This window comes from Miscanthus floridulus, unplaced genomic scaffold (assembly GCF_019320115.1).
Source record: "Miscanthus floridulus cultivar M001 unplaced genomic scaffold, ASM1932011v1 fs_800_1_2, whole genome shotgun sequence".
NCBI classification, from domain to species: Eukaryota; Viridiplantae; Streptophyta; class Magnoliopsida; order Poales; family Poaceae; genus Miscanthus; species Miscanthus floridulus.
In genome coordinates this window covers 15627-35940 of record NW_027097295.1, presented here as the reverse complement: position 1 = coordinate 35940, position 20314 = coordinate 15627, and the positions used below count along the sequence as shown (strand labels likewise).

General features: G+C 45.5%; 1 protein-coding gene across 1 annotated transcript; it reads left to right on the top strand.

Moving 5' to 3' along the window:
* Positions 1-4940: 4940 nt before the first annotated feature.
* LOC136533190 (uncharacterized) lies at positions 4941-9090 on the top strand (the record flags this gene model as incomplete). Its single annotated transcript, XM_066525760.1, has 1 exon — positions 4941-9090. A coding segment is annotated over exon 1 (3027 nt), but the record flags the coding sequence as incomplete, so codon positions are not given.
* Positions 9091-20314: the final 11224 nt, after the last annotated feature.

The following is a 20314-nucleotide window of genomic DNA, read 5'->3' as shown; positions in this document are numbered from 1 at the left end:
GACGTGGGTCATGTGGAATGTCACTTCTTTCTGTTTAGAGATAGTGCTAATCTTGACGCAAGATAGGTCTACGGTTTGCGTCGAGCGTAGCATAGGCTCAGAAAATCATTTTGCATGCACCCGATGGAGGTCCTTGGTGACGTGGATCATGTGGAATGTCTCTTCTTTTTGTTTGGAGGTAGTGTTAGCGTCGGTGCAAGATAGGTGCATGGTTTGCACTAGACGTACCATAGGCTCAAAAATTGTTTTGGTCGCACCCAATGGTACCACTAGGTGATGAGCCTCAAGTAGAAGCTCATTTTGGTATGTTTGGACATAGTGCTAATCTTGACGCAACATAGGTGCACGGTTTGCGTCGAACATACCATAGGATAGGAAATCATTTTGGATGCACCGAATGGAACTCCTAGGTGACGTGGGTTATGTGGAATCTCACTTGTTTCCATTTGGAGATAGTGTTAGTGTCAGAGCAAGCTAGGTGCATGGTTTGTGCTAGACGTACCATAGGCTGCGAAATCGTTTTGGTTGCACCCGATGGTACCACTAGGTGACGAGGCTCAAGTGGTAGCTCATTTTGGTACGTTTGGACATTGTGCTAATCTTGATGCAAGATTGGTGCACGGTTTGCGTCGAACGTACCATAGGATAGGAAATCATTTTAGATGCACACAACGGAACCCCTAGGTGACGTGGGTCATGTGGAATGTCACTTCTTTCCGTTTGGAGATAGTGCTAATCTTGACGCAAGATAGGTGCACGGTTTGCGTCGAGCGTAACATAGGCCCGGAAATTATTTTGCATGCAACCGATGGAGCTCCTTGGTGACGTGGGTTATGTGGAATCTCTCTTCTTTCTATTTGGAGGTAGTGTTAGCGTCGGTGCAAGATAGGTGCATGGTTTGCACTAGACGTACCACAGACTCAAAAATCATTTTGGTCGCACCCGATGGTACCACTAGGTGCCGAGGCTCAAGTGGATGCTCATTTCGGTACGTTTGGACATAGTGCTAATCTTGACGCAAGATAGGTGCATGGTTTGCGTCGAACGTACCATAGGCTAGGAAATCATTTTTGATGCACCCAATGGACCTCCTTGGTGATGTGGGTCATGTGGAATCTTCCTTCTTTCCGTTTGGAGGTAGTGTTAGCGTCAGTGCAAGATAGGTGCATGGTTTGCACTAGACGTACCATAGGCTCAGAAATCATTTTGGTCGCATCCGATGGTACCACTAGGTGACGAGGCTCAAGTGGAAGCTCATTTTGGTACATTTGGAGATAGTGCTAATCTTGACGCAAGATAGGTGCATGGTTTGCGTCGAACGTACCATAGGCTAGGAAATCATTTTGGATGCACCCAATGGAACTCCTAGGTGACGTGGGCTATGTGGAATCTCACTTCTTTCCATTTGGAGACAGTGTTAGTGTCGGTGCAAGCTAGGTGCATGGTTTGTGCTAGATGTACCATAGGCTCTGAGATCGTTGTGGACGCAACCGAGGGTACCACTACGTGACGAGGCTCAAGTGGAAGCTCATTTCGGTCCGTTTAGAGATAGTGCTATTCTTGACGCAAGATAAGTGCTCGGTTTGCATCGAATGTACCATAGGCTAGGAAATCATTTTTGATGCACCCAATGGACCTCCTTGGTGATGTGGGTCATGTGGAATCTCTCCTCTTTCTATTTGGAGGGAGTGTTAGCGTAGATGCAAGATAGGTGCATGGTTTGCACTAGACGTACCATAGGCACAGAAATCATTTTGGTCGCACTCGATGGAGGTCCTTGGTGACGTGGATCGTGTGGAATCTCTCTTCTTTTCGTTTGGAGGTAGTGTTAGCGTCGGTGCAAGATAGGTGCATGGTTTGCACTAGACGTACCATAGGCTCAAAAATCGTTTTGGTCGCACCCAATGGTACCACTAGGTGATGAGCCTCAAGTAGAAGCTCATTTCGGTATGTTTGGACATAGTGCTAATCTTGACGCAAGATAGGTGCACGGTTTGCGTCAAACGTACCATAGGATAGGAAATCATTTTGGATGCACCGAATGGAACTCCTAGGTGACATGGGTTATGTGGAATCTCACTTGTTTCCATTTGGAGATAGTGTTAGTGTCAGAGCAAGCTAGGTGCATGGTTTGTGCTAGACGTACCATAGGCTGCGAAATCATTTTGGTTGCACCCGATGGTACCACTAGGTGACGAGGCTCAAGTGGTAGCTCATTTTGGTACATTTAGACATAGTGCTATTCTTGATGCAAGATAGGTGCACGGTTTGCGTCGAAAGTACCATAGGATAGGAAATCATTTTGGATGCACCCAATAGAACTCCTAGGTGACGTGGGTCATGTGGAATGTCACTTCTTTCTGTTTAGAGATAGTGCTAATCATGACGCAAGATAGGTGCACGATTTGCGTCGAGCGTATCATAGGCTCGGAAATCATTTTGCATGCACCCAATGGACCTCCTTAGTGATGTGGGTCATGTGGAATCTCTCCTCTTTCCGTTTGGAGGTAGTGTTACCGTCGGTGCAAGATAGGTGCATGGTTTGCACTAGACGTACCATTGGCTCAGAAATAATTTTGGTCGCACCCGATGGTACCACTAGGTGACGAGGCTCAAGTGGAAGCTCATTTCGGTACGTTTGGACATAGTGCTAATCTTGACGCAAGATAGGTGCACGGTTTGCGTCGAACATACCATAGGCTAGGAAATCATTTTTGATGCACCCAATGGAGCTCCTTGGTGATGTGGGTCATGTGGAATCTTTCTTCTTTCCGTTTGGAGGTAGTGTTAGCGTCGGTGCAAGATAGGTGCATGGTTTGCACTAGACGTACCATAGGCTCAGAAATCATTTTGGTCACACCCGATGGTACCACTAGGTGACGGGGCTCAAGTGAAAGCTCATTTCGGTACATTTGGAGATAGTGCTAATCTTGATGCAAGATAGGTGCATGGTTTGCGTCGAACGTAACATAGGCTCGGAAATCATTTTGCATGCACCCGATGGAGCTCCTTGGTTACGTGGGTCATGTGGAATCTCTCTTCTTTTCGTTTGGAGGTAGTGTTAGCGTTGGTGCAAGATAGGTGCATGGTTTGCACTAGACATACCATAGGCTCAAAAATCGTTTTGGTCACACCCGATGGTACCACTTGGTGACGATGCTCAAGTGGAAGCTCATTTCGGTACGTTTGGACATAGTGCTAATCTTGACGCAAGATAGGTGCACGGTTTGCGTCGAACATACCGTGGGCTAGGAAATCATTTTTGATGCACCCAACGGACCTCCTTGGTGATGTGGGTCATGTGGAATCTTTCTTCTTTCCGTTTGGAGGTAGTGTTAGCGTCGGTGCAAGATAGGTGCATGGTTTGCACTAGACGTACCATTGGCTCAGAAATCGTTTTGGTCGCACCCGATGGTACCACTAGGTGACGAGGCTTAAGTGGAAGCTCATTTCGGTACATTTGGAGATAGTGCTAATCTTGATGCAAGATAGGTGCATGGTTTGCGTCGAACGTACCATAGGCTAGGAAATCATTTTGGATGCACCCAATGGAACTCCTAGATGACGTGGGTTATGTGGAATCTCACTTCTTTCCATTTGGAGACATTGTTAGTGTCGGTGCAAGCTAGGTGCATGGTTTGTGCTATAGGCTCTGAGATCATTTTGGACGCAACCGAGGGTACCACTACGTGACGAGGCTCAAGTGGAGGCTCATTTCGGTCTGTTTAGAGATAGTCCTATTCTTGACGCAAGATAAGTGCTCGGTTTGCGTCGAACGTACCATAGGCTAGGAAATCATTTTTGATGCACCCAATGGACCTCCTTGGTGATGTGGGTCATGTGGAATCTCTCCACTTTCTGTTTGGAGGTAGTGTTAGCGTAGGTGCAAGATAGGTGCATGGTTTGCACTAGACGTACCATAGGCTCAGAAATCATTTTGGTCGCACCCGATGGTACCACTAGGTGACGAGGCTCAAGTGGTAGCTCATTTTGGTACATTTAGACATAGTGCTAATCTTGATGCAAGATAGGCGCACGGTTTGCGTCGAAAGTACCATAGGATAGGAAATCATTTTGGATGCACCCAATAGAACTCCTAGGTGACGTGTGATGAGGACATCCCTTCCATTGATACAACCACACCTGCTGCACAACAAGGTCCGATGACAAGAGCTCGAGCACAACAACTTAATTATCAGGTAAAGTCGTTCCTCGCTGTTCATACAAACTCGTCTCAGAATTGGATGCTACTAAATCATGGTGATGATTGTCTTATTCTTAGGAATGTTGGTCAAGACCCCATTGCCTCATGTTTAGACCCCATGATGAGGATGGAGCAGCCGAACAAGTGGGAATCATCATTAATGGGGCGCTCAGCTCATCTCGAGACAGCAGGAAACACTCCATCAAAAGTACCATAACTCCTTGATACGAGATCCAATGAAGCTGGTTTTTGACTTGTTGGAAAGAGCGCGTCGTCCTCTTTCACATGGGTCCAACCCCACTATCAGAATCTACCGAATCTGTGCGCAGCAAGCCAAAGGACGCACAGACCTACAGCCCATTGAGGGACGCCCAGATTAGGGTTTCCCACTCCCCCTTGTGCTCTCCTCCTTATAAATAGAGCCAGCAGCCATCAGAATGAGGTTGGGTTTTGTTTAGATGCAAGATAGCTGCTGCTTCTTCCTTGTAAACGCGTGTGTCGACTAGACCACCCGATTTGCTTGTTTCAAGACCCCAACTTGTGATTCAGATTCGGCCTTTGGCTTAAATCCGTGAGTTATTTGCTTGTTCATCTTGTTCTTGCTTGTTCTCGGTTGCTTGCAGGTTCATGGTGTTCTTGGCACGGCAAGAACATCACAATCGGAGCCGGTGTACCTGTTGCTAAGGCGCAGCAACCTTGTGGTCGTTGTAGTCGGACAGCCAACGTCGAATCCACCCCAAATCGAGTTTATCCACACTCACCAAAAGATCAGGAACAACCCCTTGTCCCATCATGTGGTAATCAGAGCAAGGTTCTTTGGTGAGTGATTTACCGTTCATTACTTTACCTATAGTCCAGAAATATAAAAATAGGATAGAACTGAAATTCCAAACACAAGTTTGAGCCTTGCTGATCTGCTTAGTTCTTTGCTTGTTGAGTTTGTGGTTTACATCGTGGTGTCAAGTGCTGGTTCTTAGGTTCTAATCCTTTAGAGTTTCGAGTTCTTGTCACGTTTCAGTCACCACACAATCCGTTGTTGCCTTTCCCCCCACTTCAGCCGCTGCAATCTCCACCAATACCACCACAACCAGCAGCAAAAGCACCGCTGTTTTTCTCGACCTTTTCGCTGAAACCCTCACCACCATCACCTTCAGCCGTGCCTACACAAACACTACCTTATGCACCTGTCGTTTTGGTGCAAATCTGAGTACACTCAGTTCTGAAAATAAGAGAGTTCAAATTGCATATTTGTACTACTTGTTGCAATCCTTATCCCTAGTAAAAGAAAGTCTATGCTACTTGCTGCATTCTTGTTATAATCATATTGCAAAAGTTCAGTTTGTGCTACTTGTCGAAAAGAAAAGAAAAGAAAAGAAAAGAAAAGAAAAGAAAAGAAAAGAAAAAGAAAATAGAAAAGAAAAAGAAAGGAAAAGGAGGAAAGAAAGAAAGAAAGAAAAAAAAGAAGGGTTAAGTTGATGCTATTTACTCTCATCATTTCCATTGTTTGCTACTGTCCGGTGACAACATTTGTGTCTAGGCTCGCGTCTCTAGCACGGGTTAGCCTAGGACCAGCACGGTACTATCTTTGAACACTTATTCAACTTGCATTGACTAACGTGGTTCCAGCTGTACCTTGATTTTTTTTAAGCCACCTACAGCTCCACAAATTATCTACAACGTCACAGGGTTCTACTTGCTACTACTTGTGTTGTTCTTGTCGTCGCCAACACCATCTGCATAGCAAGGTAAGGACTTGTAAGAACTCGGTTGCACATGCTGAGAGAATGAAAATTGTTGCCACCTAATTCAGTTAGTTGGTAGGACATATTTTCTTGTGATTCCCTTGCTACATACTAACCATGGCAGGAGAAGGTGAAAGGACCCCTCCACAATCACCTCGATCAAAAGCCTTGCTGCAACACTTTGAACGCAAAGTGAGGCTCCATGCTGAACACCTTGATGAGGATGTTCGTGTCACCAATGAGCGCCTTGGTCAATTGGAGACGGCTCAGATTGAGACCAACACCAAGTTGGCTTCCTTGGAAGGCACTCTTGGTTCTGTTAATACATCTCTTGTAGGTGTCTTGGAGCGATTGGAGAGGATGGAACAGAATCGCTGTGATGGTTTCGAACGACGCAATCACAACAACAACAACACCATGGGCAGTGCTGCTGGTCATGATGAAGAAGAATATGCAGCGGACACTGAGCTTGATGAGGAGCTGAATGGTCATCGACGCATCGAACAACATCGCCGCCGCCATGAGACAGGTCCTCGCCGACCACGGCAAGAGGTACGTGCCGATGACTCATTTGGCAAGATTAAATTCACCATACCTGCTTTTGATGGGAGGTATAATCCTGATATGTACCTTAGTTGGGAATTAGCTGTTGATCAGAAATTTACTTGCCATGATTTCCCTGAGGACAAACGTGTTAGGGCTGCAACTAGTGAGTTTACTGACTTTGCCTCTGTTTGGTGGTCTGAATACCATCGTAAGAACCCAAATAACACACCAACTTGGGATGCTTTGAAACGGGTCATGCGGGCCAGATTTGTTCCTTCTTATTATTCCCGTGATCTTTTACATAAGTTGCAACAATTGAGGCAAGGATCCAAATCTGTAGAAGAATACTATCAAGAGCTACAAATGGGTATGCTTCGTTGCAGGCTAGAGGAAAATGAGGATGGTGCCATAGCTAGATTTATGGGTGGGCTGAACCGGGAGATTCAGGATATTCTAGCTTATAAGGAATATAATTCTGTCAATCGTTTATTTCACCTTGCTTGTAAAGCTGAACGAGAAGTGCAGGGACGACGAGCTAGCATGAGGGCTAACATTCCTGCAGGTCGTGCTAGCCCGTGGACACCCTCCAATGCTGCTGCACCGTCAACGCGTGCACCCCCACAATCTTCCTCGACCATCAAGCCACGCTCCTCTACAACAAATTCTGTACCATGCCCAAGTGAACCAACTAGAGGAGCAACGGCTACATCTGCCAAGAGTTCATCCTCGGTGGTATCCACGGGGAGAACAAGGGATATTCAGTGCCTACGCTGCAAAGGATATGGCCACGTACGCAAGGACTGCCCAAGCACACGTGTGATGGTTGTGCGAGCTGATGGTGGGTATTCCTCTGCTAGTGATTTTGATGAAGAAACATATGCTTTGCTTGCTGCTAACAATGTAGCGGAAGGAGATGATTTCCAACAAGACGAAGAGCACATTGGGGCTGAAGCTGCTGAGCACTATGAGAGCCTCGTGGTGCAGCGGGTGCTAAGTGCCCAAATGGAGAGGGCTGAGCAAAATCAGCGCCACACTTTGTTTCAAACCAAGTGTGTGATCAAGGAACGCTCTTGCCGTGTGATCATAGATGGAGGAAGCTGCAACAACTTGGCAAGTGCTGAAATGGTGAAGAAGCTTTTGTTGAGCACAAAACCACACCCGCAGCCTTACTACATTCAGTGGCTTAACAGCAGCGGCAAGGTGAAGGTAACACGATTGGTAAGGGTAGAGTTTGCCATTGGTTCTTATCATGATTCCATTGACTGCGATGTTGTGCCTATGCAAGCATGCTCTATGTTGTTAGGTAGACCATGGCAGTTTGATAAAGATTCCTTGCACTTTGGTAAAACAAATCAATACTCTTTTGTGCATAATGACAAGAAGATTGTGTTGCACCCCATGTCCCCTGAGGCTATTCTAAGAGATGAACTTGCTAGAGCTAGCAAACTTAAGAATCAGGCTGTTGCTAGTGAAAATCAGATTGTCGCTAATGAACTTGAGAAACATAAGAAGAAGTCTAGCAAATCTGTTCATCATAATAAAAATGAGATCAAGCTGAAAGGCTCTTGTTACTTTGCCACCAAATCTGATTTGGATGAGATTGATGCTAGTACTACTGTTTGCTATGCTTTGGTTTGCAAAGAAACTTTATTTTCACTCGAAGATACATCTATTTCTTTGCCTCCTGCTGTCACTAATCTTTTGCAGGAGTATGCCGATGTTTTTCCAAAGGAGGTACCACCGGGGCTGCCACCAATTCGAGGGATTGAACACCAGATTGACCTCATCCCTGGGGCTTCCTTGCCTAATCGTGCGCCGTATAGGACCAACCCGGATGAGACAAAAGAGATTCAGAGACAAGTACAAGAATTGCTCAACAAAGGTTATGTGCGTGAGTCTCTTAGCCCTTGTGCCGTTCCCGTGCTTTTAGTTCCTAAGAAGGATGGATCATGGCGCATGTGTGTTGATTGTAGAGCGATAAACAACATCACAATCAGATATCGTCATCCTATTCCAAGGTTAGATGATATGCTTGATGAATTGAGTGGCTCAATTGTGTTCTCTAAAATTGATTTGCGTAGTGGTTACCACCAGATTCGTATGAAGCTAGGAGATGAATGGAAAACAGCGTTTAAAACTAAGTTTGGTTTATATGAATGGCTTGTCATGCCCTTTGGATTGACTAATGCACCCAGCACTTTCATGAGATTAATGAACGAGGTTTTACGCTCTTTTATTGGCAGATTCGTGGTGGTATACTTTGATGACATCTTGATATATAGTAGATCATTAGAGGAACATCTTGATCATTTGCGTGCCGTTTTCAATGCTCTACGGGATGCACACTTGTTTGGCAATCTTGAGAAGTGCACCTTTTGCACAGATCGAGTTTCTTTTCTTGGATATGTTGTGACACCGCAGGGAATCGAAGTTGATCAAGCCAAGGTTGAGGCCATACACAGCTGGCCTGTTCCCTGCACGGTCACACAAGTGCGGAGTTTTCTAGGACTTGCTAGTTTCTACCGTCGATTTGTGAAGGACTTCAGCACCATTGCAGCCCCGCTGCATGAACTCACCAAGAAGGGTGCAACCTTCACTTGGGCTGCAACCCAACAGGATGCTTTCAACACGCTCAAAGATAAGTTAACTCATGCACCTTTACTCCAACTTCCTGATTTCAACAAAACCTTTGAGCTTGAATGTGATGCTAGTGGAATTGGGTTGGGTGGTGTGCTGTTACAAGAGGGGAAACCTGTGGCGTATTTCAGTGAAAAGTTGAGTGGCCCTAGTTTGAACTATTCTACTTATGATAAGGAATTGCTTGCTCTAGTTCGGACTTTAGAAACATGGCAGCATTATTTGTGGCCCAAAGAGTTTGTCATACATTCTGATCATGAATCTTTGAAACACATCCGTAGTCAAGCAAAACTGAACCGTAGACATGCCAAGTGGGTTGAATTCATCGAGTCCTTTCCTTATGTCATCAAACACAAAAAGGGGAAGGAAAATATAATTGCTGATGCTTTGTCTAGACGTTACACCATGCTTTCACAACTTGACTTTAAAATCTTTGGTTTGGAAACTATTAAGGAACAATATGCACATGACAATGATTTCAAAGATGTATTGCTGAATTGCCAAGAGGGGAAAACATGGAACAGATTCATCCTTACCGACGGGTTTGTCTTTAGAGCTAACAAGCTATGCATTCCAGCTAGCTCTGTGCGTTTGTTATTGTTGCAGGAAGCGCATGGAGGAGGACTCATGGGACATTTTGGTGTGAAAAAGACAGAGGACATCCTTGCTGGTCATTTCTTTTGGCCCAAGATGAGGAGAGACGTGGAGAGGTTCGTTGCTCGCTGCACAACATGCCAGAAAGCTAAGTCACACCTTAATCCTCATGGTTTATACATGCCTCTTCCTGTTCCAAGTGCACCGTGGGAAGATATTTCAATGGACTTTGTTTTAGGACTGCCTAGAACAAAGAAGGGGAGGGATAGTGTGTTTGTTGTTGTGGACAGATTTTCTAAAATGGCACATTTCATACCATGTCATAAGAGCGATGATGCTACACATGTTGCTGATTTGTTCTTTCGTGAGATTGTTCGATTGCACGGTGTGCCTAACACCATTGTTTCTGATCGGGATGCAAAATTTCTTAGTCATTTTTGGAGAACTTTGTGGGCTAAGCTAGGGACTAAGCTTTTATTTTCCACTACTTGTCATCCCCAAACTGATGGACAAACTGAGGTTGTCAATAGAACATTATCTACTTTGCTTAGGGCTGTTTTGAAAAAGAACATAAAAATGTGGGAAGAGTGCTTGCCTCATGTTGAGTTTGCTTATAATCGTTCACAGCATTCTACCACTAAGAAAAGCCCTTTTGAGATTGTTTATGGGTTTGTGCCACGTGCTCCTATTGATTTGTTACCTCTTCCGACCTCGGAGCGAGTGAACTTTGATGCTAAACAACGTGCTGAACTGATCTTAAAATTGCATGAAACCACTAAAGAGAAAATAGAGTGCATGAACGCAAAGTATAAACTAGCTGGTAGCAAAGGGAAGAAACATGTCATTTTTGAACCTGGTGATCTAGTTTGGCTCCATTTGAGAAAAGATAGGTTCCCTGATTTGCGAAAGTCTAAGTTGCTGCCTAGAGCCGATGGTCCTTTTAAAGTGTTAGAAAGGATTAATGATAATGCGTACAAACTTGAGCTACCTGCAGCTTTTGGGGTTAGCCCCACTTTTAACATTGCAGATTTGAAACCATATTTGGGAGAAGAGGATGAACTAGAGTCGAGGACGACTCAAATGCAAGAAGGGGAGGATGATGAGGACATCCCTTCCATTGATACAACCACACCTGCTGCACAACAAGGTCCGATGACAAGAGCTCGAGCACAACAACTTAATTATCAGGTAAAGTCGTTCCTCGCTGTTCATACAAACTCGTCTCAGAATTGGATGCTACTAAATCATGGTGATGATTGTCTTATTCTTAGGAATGTTGGTCAAGACCCCATTGCCTCATGTTTAGACCCCATGATGAGGATGGAGCAGCCGAACAAGTGGGAATCATCATTAATGGGGCGCTCAGCTCATCTCGAGACAGCAGGAAACACTCCATCAAAAGTACCATAACTCCTTGATACGAGATCCAATGAAGCTGGTTTTTGACTTGTTGGAAAGAGCGCGTCGTCCTCTTTCACATGGGTCCAACCCCACTATCAGAATCTACCGAATCTGTGCGCAGCAAGCCAAAGGACGCACAGACCTACAGCCCATTGAGGGACGCCCAGATTAGGGTTTCCCACTCCCCCTTGTGCTCTCCTCCTTATAAATAGAGCCAGCAGCCATCAGAATGAGGTTGGGTTTTGTTTAGATGCAAGATAGCTGCTGCTTCTTCCTTGTAAACGCGTGTGTCGACTAGACCACCCGATTTGCTTGTTTCAAGACCCCAACTTGTGATTCAGATTCGGCCTTTGGCTTAAATCCGTGAGTTATTTGCTTGTTCATCTTGTTCTTGCTTGTTCTCGGTTGCTTGCAGGTTCATGGTGTTCTTGGCACGGCAAGAACATCACAATCGGAGCCGGTGTACCTGTTGCTAAGGCGCAGCAACCTTGTGGTCGTTGTAGTCGGACAGCCAACGTCGAATCCACCCCAAATCGAGTTTATCCACACTCACCAAAAGATCAGGAACAACCCCTTGTCCCATCAACGTGGGTCATGTGGAATGTCACTTCTTTCCGTTTAGAGATAGTGCTAATCTTGACGCAAGATAGGTGCACGGTTTGCGTCGAGCGTAACATAGGCTTGAAAATCATTTTGCATGCACCCGATGGAGCTCCTTGGTGACGTGGATCATGTGGAATCTCTCTTCTTTTCGTTTGGAGGTAGTGTTAGCGTCGGTGCAAGATAGGTGCATGGTTTGCACTAGATGTACCATAGGCTCAAAAATTGTTTTGGTCGCACCCGATGGTACCACAAGGTGACGAGCCTCAACTGGAAGCTCATTTCGTTACGTTTGGACATAGTGCTAATCTTGACGCAAGATAGGTGCACGGTTTGTGTTGAACGTACAATAGGATAGCAAATCATTTTGGATGGACCCAATGGAACTCCTAGGTGACGTGGGTTATGTGGAATCTCACTTCTTTCCGTTTGGAGACAGTGTTAGTGTCAGAGCAAGCTAGGTGCATGGTTTGCGCTAGACGTACCATAGGCTCTGAGATCATTTTGGAATGGTACCACTAGGTGACGAGGCTGAAGTGGATGCTCGTTTCGGTCCATTTAGAGATAGTGCTAATCTTGACGCAAGATAAGTGCATGGTTTGCGTCGAACGTACCATAGGCTAGGAAATCATTTTTGATGCACCCAATGGACCTCCTTGGTGATGTGGGTCATGTGGAATCTCTCCTCTTTCCATTTGGAGGTAGTGTTACCGTCGGTGCAAGATAGGTGCATGGTTTGCACTAGACGTACCATAGGCTCAGAAATAATTTTGGTCGCACCCGATGGTGCCACTAGGTGACGAGGCTCAAGTGGAAGCTCAATTTGGTACGTTTGGACATAGTGCTAATCTTGACGCAAGATAGGTGCACGGTTTGCGTCGAACGTACCATAGGCTAGGAAATCATTTTTGATGCACCCAATGGACCTCCTTGGTGATGTGGGTCATGTGGAATCTTTCTTCTTTCCGTTTGGAGGTAGTGTTAGCGTCGGTGCAAGATAGGTGTATGGTTTGCACTAGATGTACCATAGGCTCAGAAATCATTTTGGTCACACCCGATGGTACCACTAGGTGACGGGGCACAAGTGAAAGCTCATTTCGGTACATTTGGTGATAGTGCTAATCTTGATGCAAGATAGTTGTACGGTTTGCGTCGAACGTAACATAGGCTCGGAAATCATTTTGCATGCACCCGATGGAGCTCCTTGGTTACGTGGGTCATGTGGAATCTCTCTTCTTTTCGTTTGGAGGTAGTGTTAGCGTCGGTGCAAGATAGGTGCATGGTTTGCACTAGATATACCATAGGCTCAAAAATCGTTTTGGTCACACCTGATGGTACCACTAGGTGACGATGCTCAAGTGGAAGCTCATTTTGGTATGTTTGGACATAGTGCTAATCTTGACGTAGGATAGGTGAACGGTTTGCGTCGAACATACCATAGGCTAGGAAATCATTTTTGATGCACCCAACGGACCTCCTTGGTGATGTGGGTCATGTGGAATCTTTCTTCTTTCCGTTTGGAGGTAGTGTTAGCGTCGGTGCAAGATAGGTGCATGGTTTACACTAGACGTACCATAGGCTCAGAAATCGTTTTGGTTGCACCCGATGGTACCACTAGGTGATGAGGCTCAAGTGGAAGCTCATTTCGGTACATTTGGAGATAGTGCTAATCTTGACGCAAGATAGGTGCATGGTTTGCGTTGAACGTACCGTAGGCTAGGAAATCATTTTGGATGCACCCAATGGAACTCCTAGGTGATGTGGGTTATGTGGAATCTCACTTCTTTCCATTTGGAGACAGTGTTAGTGTCGGTGCAAGCTAGGTGCATGGTTTGCGCTAGACGTACCATAGGCTCTGAGATCGTTTTGGACGCAACCGATGGTACCACTAGGTGACGAGGCTCAAGTGGAAGCTCGTTTTGGTCCATTTAGAGATAGTGCTAATCTTGACGCAAGATAAGCGGACGGTTTGCATCGAACATACCATAGGCTAGTAAATTATTTTTGGTGCACCCAATGGACCTCCTTGGTGATGTGGGTCATGTGGAATCTCTCCTCTTTCTGTTTGGAGGTAGTGTTACCGTCGGTGCAAGATAGGTGCATGGTTTGCACTAGACGTACCATAGGCTCAACAATCATTTTGGTCGCACCCGATGGTACCACTAGGTGACGAGGCTCAAGTGGAAGCTCATTTCGGTACGTTTGGACATAGTGCTAATCTTGACGCAAGATAGGTGCACGGTTTGTGTCGAGCGTACCATAGGCTAGGAAATCATTTTTGATGCACCCAATGGACCTCTTTGGTGATGTGGGTCATGTGGAGTCTTTTTTCTTTCCGTTTGGAGGTAGTGTTAGCGTCGGTGCAAGATAGGTGCATGGTTTACACTAGACGTACCATACGCTCAGAAATCGTTTTGGTCGCACCCGATGGTACCTCTAGGTGATGAGGCTCAAGTGGAAGCTCATTTCGGTACATTTGGAGATAGTGCTAATCTTGATGCAAGATAGGTGCACGTTTGCGTCGAACGTACCATGTGCTAGGAAATCATTTTGGATGCACCCAACGGAACTCCTAGGTGACATGGGTTATGTGGAATCTCACTTCTTTCCGTTTCGAGACTGATGAGGACTTCAACACTAACGATACATCCACACCGACACGAGTACCAGTTTCTGGTCCTGTTACTCGCACCCGTGCTCATCACATTAATCATCAAGTAAGTTCACCCTTGAGTTCCTGTCCATCATATTTAGACCATGGAGACGCGTGCACTCTTGTTTTGGTTGGGAACCAGTGAGAGGACCGAAAGGGACAAGGATTCGCGGAGGCTGAATTCGGACTCCAGGACAGCTCCAACTTGTGATGGTCACCACGGTTGCATACGGACTCGGATTGGGGCGTTCAAGTACTTCATGGAATCCTTATGAAGTCTATTTTCATGTGGATCTAGAATCAAGTCCATATCTGTTTTGAGGCGGCTGCAATGACTGAATTACGACTGTCCAAAGGTGCTGCGTCACCTTAGTTTGGTCCAATGCGCCGTGTATCATGTTGGGTCCATTAGGGACGCATCCTAGGGTTGGAGAATGACCCCAACACCCCCTGGTCGTCCTTCCACCTTCATATACTCCTTAGCCGCCACCAAGAATAGGCAGGTTTTGTTTAGATCAAGTTTAGCTCTCGCTACTTGCTTGTAAGCGCGTGTGCTGGATCAGCCGCTCGTCTTCTTGTCTTCGGAACCCCACCTTGATTGAGATTGAGTTTGAAACTTTCATCTACATCTAGTAATTTAGTACTTGCTACACTTGTTCTTGCTAGTTCTTCGATTGCTTGTAGGACGAGTGCCCTAGTGGCCGGGTGACGTGCTCCACAAGATCGCGGCAGCCATTGGAGGTGGTGTATCAGTTGCTAAGGCGCAGCTTGGAAGGCTGTAGTCGGGCCGTGAACGTCGTCTCCACCCATCAATCGAGTTATCCCACACCTCTCATCGAAAGATTGGGAACAAACCCTAGCGGGATCATATCAGTTGGTAATCAAAGCAAGGTTTATCGGTGAGAGTCTTCTAATCCTTCATTGTTCTAATTTTTCCTATAGTCCAGAAAAGCCAAAAAAATATAGTAGATTAGTTTTACCGCGATCCTATAAACCCTTTGAGCCTTTGCTAGCACTGCTTAGTTAGGGCTTGTTGAGTCGTCGGCTACATCGGTTGTGTCGAGTTGCTGGTCTTAGTTTTTGTCCTTTAGAGTTTTGAGTTCTTGTCACGTTCTAGTCATAGCCGTGTGCTAACATATAAACCTTCTGTTGGCTGAATCCGAATACATCCTTGTGTTCAAGACCGAGTAGGAATCTGAGTTTGAGACCGAATCCCACGTGGTGTTGAGTTCGAGTTGGAATCGATTTTTAGTCCGAATTGACAGCTGCCTGGTTGCTGTTGTGAGATCGAATCTGAGTACATCTTTGTGCAGCAGTAGTCCTACTTATACTCAAACTCTCCATGACCTGCATATAAGTTTTGGCTCGGTTTTTACTCTAGAGAGAGAGAGAGAGTATCTTTTTTTACCGGAATACCCCTGTCCTTCGGAAAAAAGTTTGTGGTGTGTGACTCCTGTGAAGTCTTTTTGTTTATATAATCAGTTTTGAGGATCCCCAGAAAAAAAGAAAAAAAAAGAAAAAAAAGAAAAAAAACAGGAAAAAAAGGGGGGGCTGTTTGTTGTGCTTCTCCATTGTTTCTGGTGGTGTGTTGTGACCTCCTTTGTGCCCAGGCTCGCGTCTCTAGCACGGTCTAGGCTAGGACCAGCATAGTACCACCGTTGAACGATTATTCAGCTTGCTTTTGTGACTAACATGGTGCTAGTACTTCCTTGCTTCAGCCCACCTATAGCTCCACATATTTCGACTACAGCTTGATAGGTGTTGTTGTTGCGGCACCGATACACTTCATTCCACGGTTGAAGACTTGTTGGTTGTCGTTCCCTCCTATTGAGCAAGGTAAGAATTAGTAAGAGCTTTTGTAACAGGTTGAGAGTGAGCGCCTTGCAGTAGCTACATCCTAATAGCTGTAGGGCTTTTATTTCTTCACCTGTTTTCTTGTTTCCCTTGTCTTTTAAACCATGTCAGGATCAGAGGATGTTAACAAGAGGCCACAATCTCCTCGCACCAAGGGCATCATTCAACATTTTACAAGGCAAGTGCAGCTGCATACAGAAGGACTTGATCAAGATTTACAGGTGACCAATGACAAGATTGGGTAAGTGGAGGCCACCCAACTTGCCTCCACCACCAAGCTTACAGGATTGGAGGCATCTGTTGCCCGTATGGACAGAAGCCTTGCTGCTCTTCTGAAGCATTTTGATGACTTCCACACAAAAGACAAAGAGTAGCATAATGAAGACAACAAGGACGAAGAATGACTCGAAGATAATTATGATGATGATTATACTGTTGATACTAAACATGATGCTCATGACACTCGTGACCGACATCGCCTACGCCATAATCGTAGAGGTATGGGTGGTCACCGCCGATGTGAGGTACCCAATAATAATGATGCTTTCAGTAAGATAAAATTTAAGATACCTCCTTTTGATGGTAAATATGATCCTGATGCATACATTACTTGAGAAATTGCCGTTGATCAAAAGTTTGCATGTCATGAATTTCCTGAGAATACACGTGTTAGGGCTGCTACTAGTGAGTTTACTGATTTTGCTACTGTTTGGTGGATAGAACATGGCAAGAAAAATCCTAATAACATACCATGAACTTGGAATGCTTTGAAATGAATCATGAGGGCCAGATTTGTCCCTTCTTACTATGCACGTGATTTGTTAAATAAATTACAACAACTGAGGTAGGATGCTAAAAGTGTAGAAGAATATTATCAAGAATTGCAAATGGGTATGTTGTGTTGTAATTTAGAAATCGTTTTGGTCGCACCTGATGTTACCACTAGGTGACGAGGCTCAAGTGGAAGCTCATTTCGGTACGTTTGGAGATAGTGCTAATCTTAACGCAAGATAGGTGCATGGTTTGTGTCAAACATACCATAGGCTAGGAAATCATTTTGGATGCACCCAATGGAACTCCAAGGTGATGTGGGTCATGTGGAATCTCACTTCTTTCCTTTCGGAGACAGTGTTAGTATCGGTGGAAGATAGGTGTATGGTTTGCGCTAGACGTACCATAGGCTCTGAGATCGTTTTGGACGCAACCAATGGTTCCACTAGGTGACGAGGTTCAAGTGGAAGCTTGTTTCGGTCCGTTTAGAGATAGTGCTAATCTTGACGCAAGATAGGTGCATGGTTTGCGTTGAGCGTAACATAGGCTCGGAAATCATTTTTGCATACACCCGATGGAGCTCCTTAGTGACGTGGGTCATGTGGAATCTCTCTTCTTTTCATTTGGAGGTAGTGTTAGTGTCGGTGCAAGATAGGTACATGGTTTGCACTAGACATACCCTAGGCTCACAAATCATTTTGGTCACACCCGATGGTACCAGTAGGTGACGAGGCTCAAGTGTAAGCTCATTGCGGTACGTTTGGACATAGTGCTAATCTTGACGCATGATAGGTGCACGGTTTGCGTCGAATGTACCATAGGATAGGAAATCATTTTGGATGCACCCAATGGAACTCCTAGGTGATGTGGGTCATGTGGAATGTCGCTTCTTTCCGTTTGGAGATTGTGTTAGTGTCGGTGCAAGAAACGTGTATGGTTTGCGCTAGACGTAACATACGCTCTGAGATCATTTAGGATGCAACCGATGATACCACTAGGTGACGAGGCTCAGGTGGAAGCTCATTTCGGTCCATTTAGAGATAGTGGTAATCTTGATGCAAGAAAGGTGCACGGTTTGCGTCGAACGTAACATAGGCTTGGAAATCATTTTGCATGCACCCGATGGAGCTCCTTGGTGACGTGGGTCTTATGGACTCTCTCTTCTTTCTGTTTGGAGGTAGTGTTAGCGTCAGTGCAAGATAGGTGCATGGTTTGGACTAGACGTAACATAGGCTCAGAAATCATTTTGGTCGCACCCGATGGTACCACAAAGTGACGATGCTCAAGTGGAAGCTCATTTCGGTACGTTTGGAGATAGTCCTAATCTTAACGCAAGATGGGTGCATGGTTTGCGTCGAATGTAACATAGGCTAGGAAATCATTTTGGATGCACCCAATGGAACTCCTAGGTGATGTGGGTTATGTGGAATCTCACTTCTTTCGGTTTGGAGACAGTGTTAGTGTCGGTGCAAGATAGGTGCATGGTTTGCGCTAGACGTACCATAGGCTCTGAGATCATTTTGGACGCACCCGATGGTACCACTAGGTGAGAAGGCTCAAGTGGTATCTCGTTTCGGTCCGCTTAGAGATAGTGCTAATCTTGACGCAAGATAGGTGCAGGTTTGCGTCGAACGTAACATAGGCTCGAAAATCATTTTGCACGCACCCGATGGAGCTCCTTGGTGACGTGGGTCATGTGGAATCTCTCTTCTTTCTGTTTGAAGGTAGTGTTAGCGTCGGTGCAAGATAGGTGCATGGTTTGCACTAGACGTACCATAGGCTCAGAAATGGTTTTGGTCGCATCCGATGGTACCACTAGGTGACGATGCTCAAGTTGAAGCTGTTTTCGATACGTTTGGAGATAGTGCCAATCTTGACGCAAGATAGGTGCATGGTTTGCGCCGAACATACCATTGGCTAGGTAATCATTTTTGATGCACCCAATGGACCTCCTTGGTGATGTGGGTCATGTGGAATCTTTCTTCTTTCCATTTGGAGGTAGTGTTAGCGTCGGTGCAAGATAGGTGCATGGTTTGCACTAGACGTTCCATAGGCTCATAAATCATTTTGGTCGCACCCAATGGTACCACTAGGTGACGAGCCTCAAGTGTAAGCTCATTTCGGTACATTTGGACATAGTGCTAATCTTGACGCAAGATAGGTGCACGATTTGCATCGAACGTACCATAGGATAGGAAATCATTTTGGATGCACCCAATGGAACTCGTAGGTGACGTGGGTTATATGGAATCTCACTTCTTTCTGTTTGGAGATAGTGTTAGCATCGGAGCAAGCTTGGTGCATGGTTTGCGCTAGACGTACCATAGGCTCTGAGATCATTTTGGATGCAACTGATGGTACCACTAGGTGACGAGGCTCAAGTGGAGCTCGTATCAGTCCATTTAGAGATAGTGCTAATCTTGACGCAAGATAAGTGCACGGTTTGCGTCGAACGTACCATAGGCTAGGAAATCATTTTTGATGCACCCAATGGACCTCCTTGGTGATGTGGGTCATGTGGAATCTCTCCTCTTTCTGTTTGGAGGTAGTGTTACCGTCGGTGCAAGATAGGTGCATGGTTTGCACTAGACGTACCATAGGCTTAGAAATCGTTTTGGTCGCACCCGATGGTACCACTAGGTGACGAGGCTCAAGTGGTAGCTCATTTTGGTACGTTTGGACTTTGTGCTAATCTTGATGCAAGATAGGTGCAAGGTTTGCGTCGAATGTACCATAGGATAGGAAATCATTTTGGATGCACCCAATGGAACCCCTAGGTGACGTGGGTCAAGTGGAATGTCACTTTTTTCTGTTTAGACATAGTGCTAATCTTGACGCAAGATAGGTGCATGGTTTGCGTCGAGCGTAACATAGGCTCGGAAATCATCTTGCATGCACCCTATGGAGCTCCTTGGTTACATGGGTCATGTGGAATCTCTCTTCTTTCTATTTGGAGGTAGTGTTAGCGTCGGTGCAAGATAGGTGCATTGTTTGCACTAGACGTACCATAGGCTCAGAAATCGTTTTCGTCGCACCCAATGGTACCACTAGGTGACGAGGCTCAAGTGAAAGCTCATTTCGGTACATTTGGAGATAGTGCTAATCTTGATGCAAGATAGGTGCACGGTTTGCGTTGAACGTAACATAGGCTCGGAAATCATTTTGCATGCACCCGATGGAGCTCCTCGGTGACATGGGTCATATGGAATCTCTCTTCTTTTCGTTTGGAGGTATGTTAGCGTCGGTGCAAGATAGGTGCATGGTTTGCACTAGATGTACCATAGGCTCAAAAATTTTTTTGGTCGCACCCGA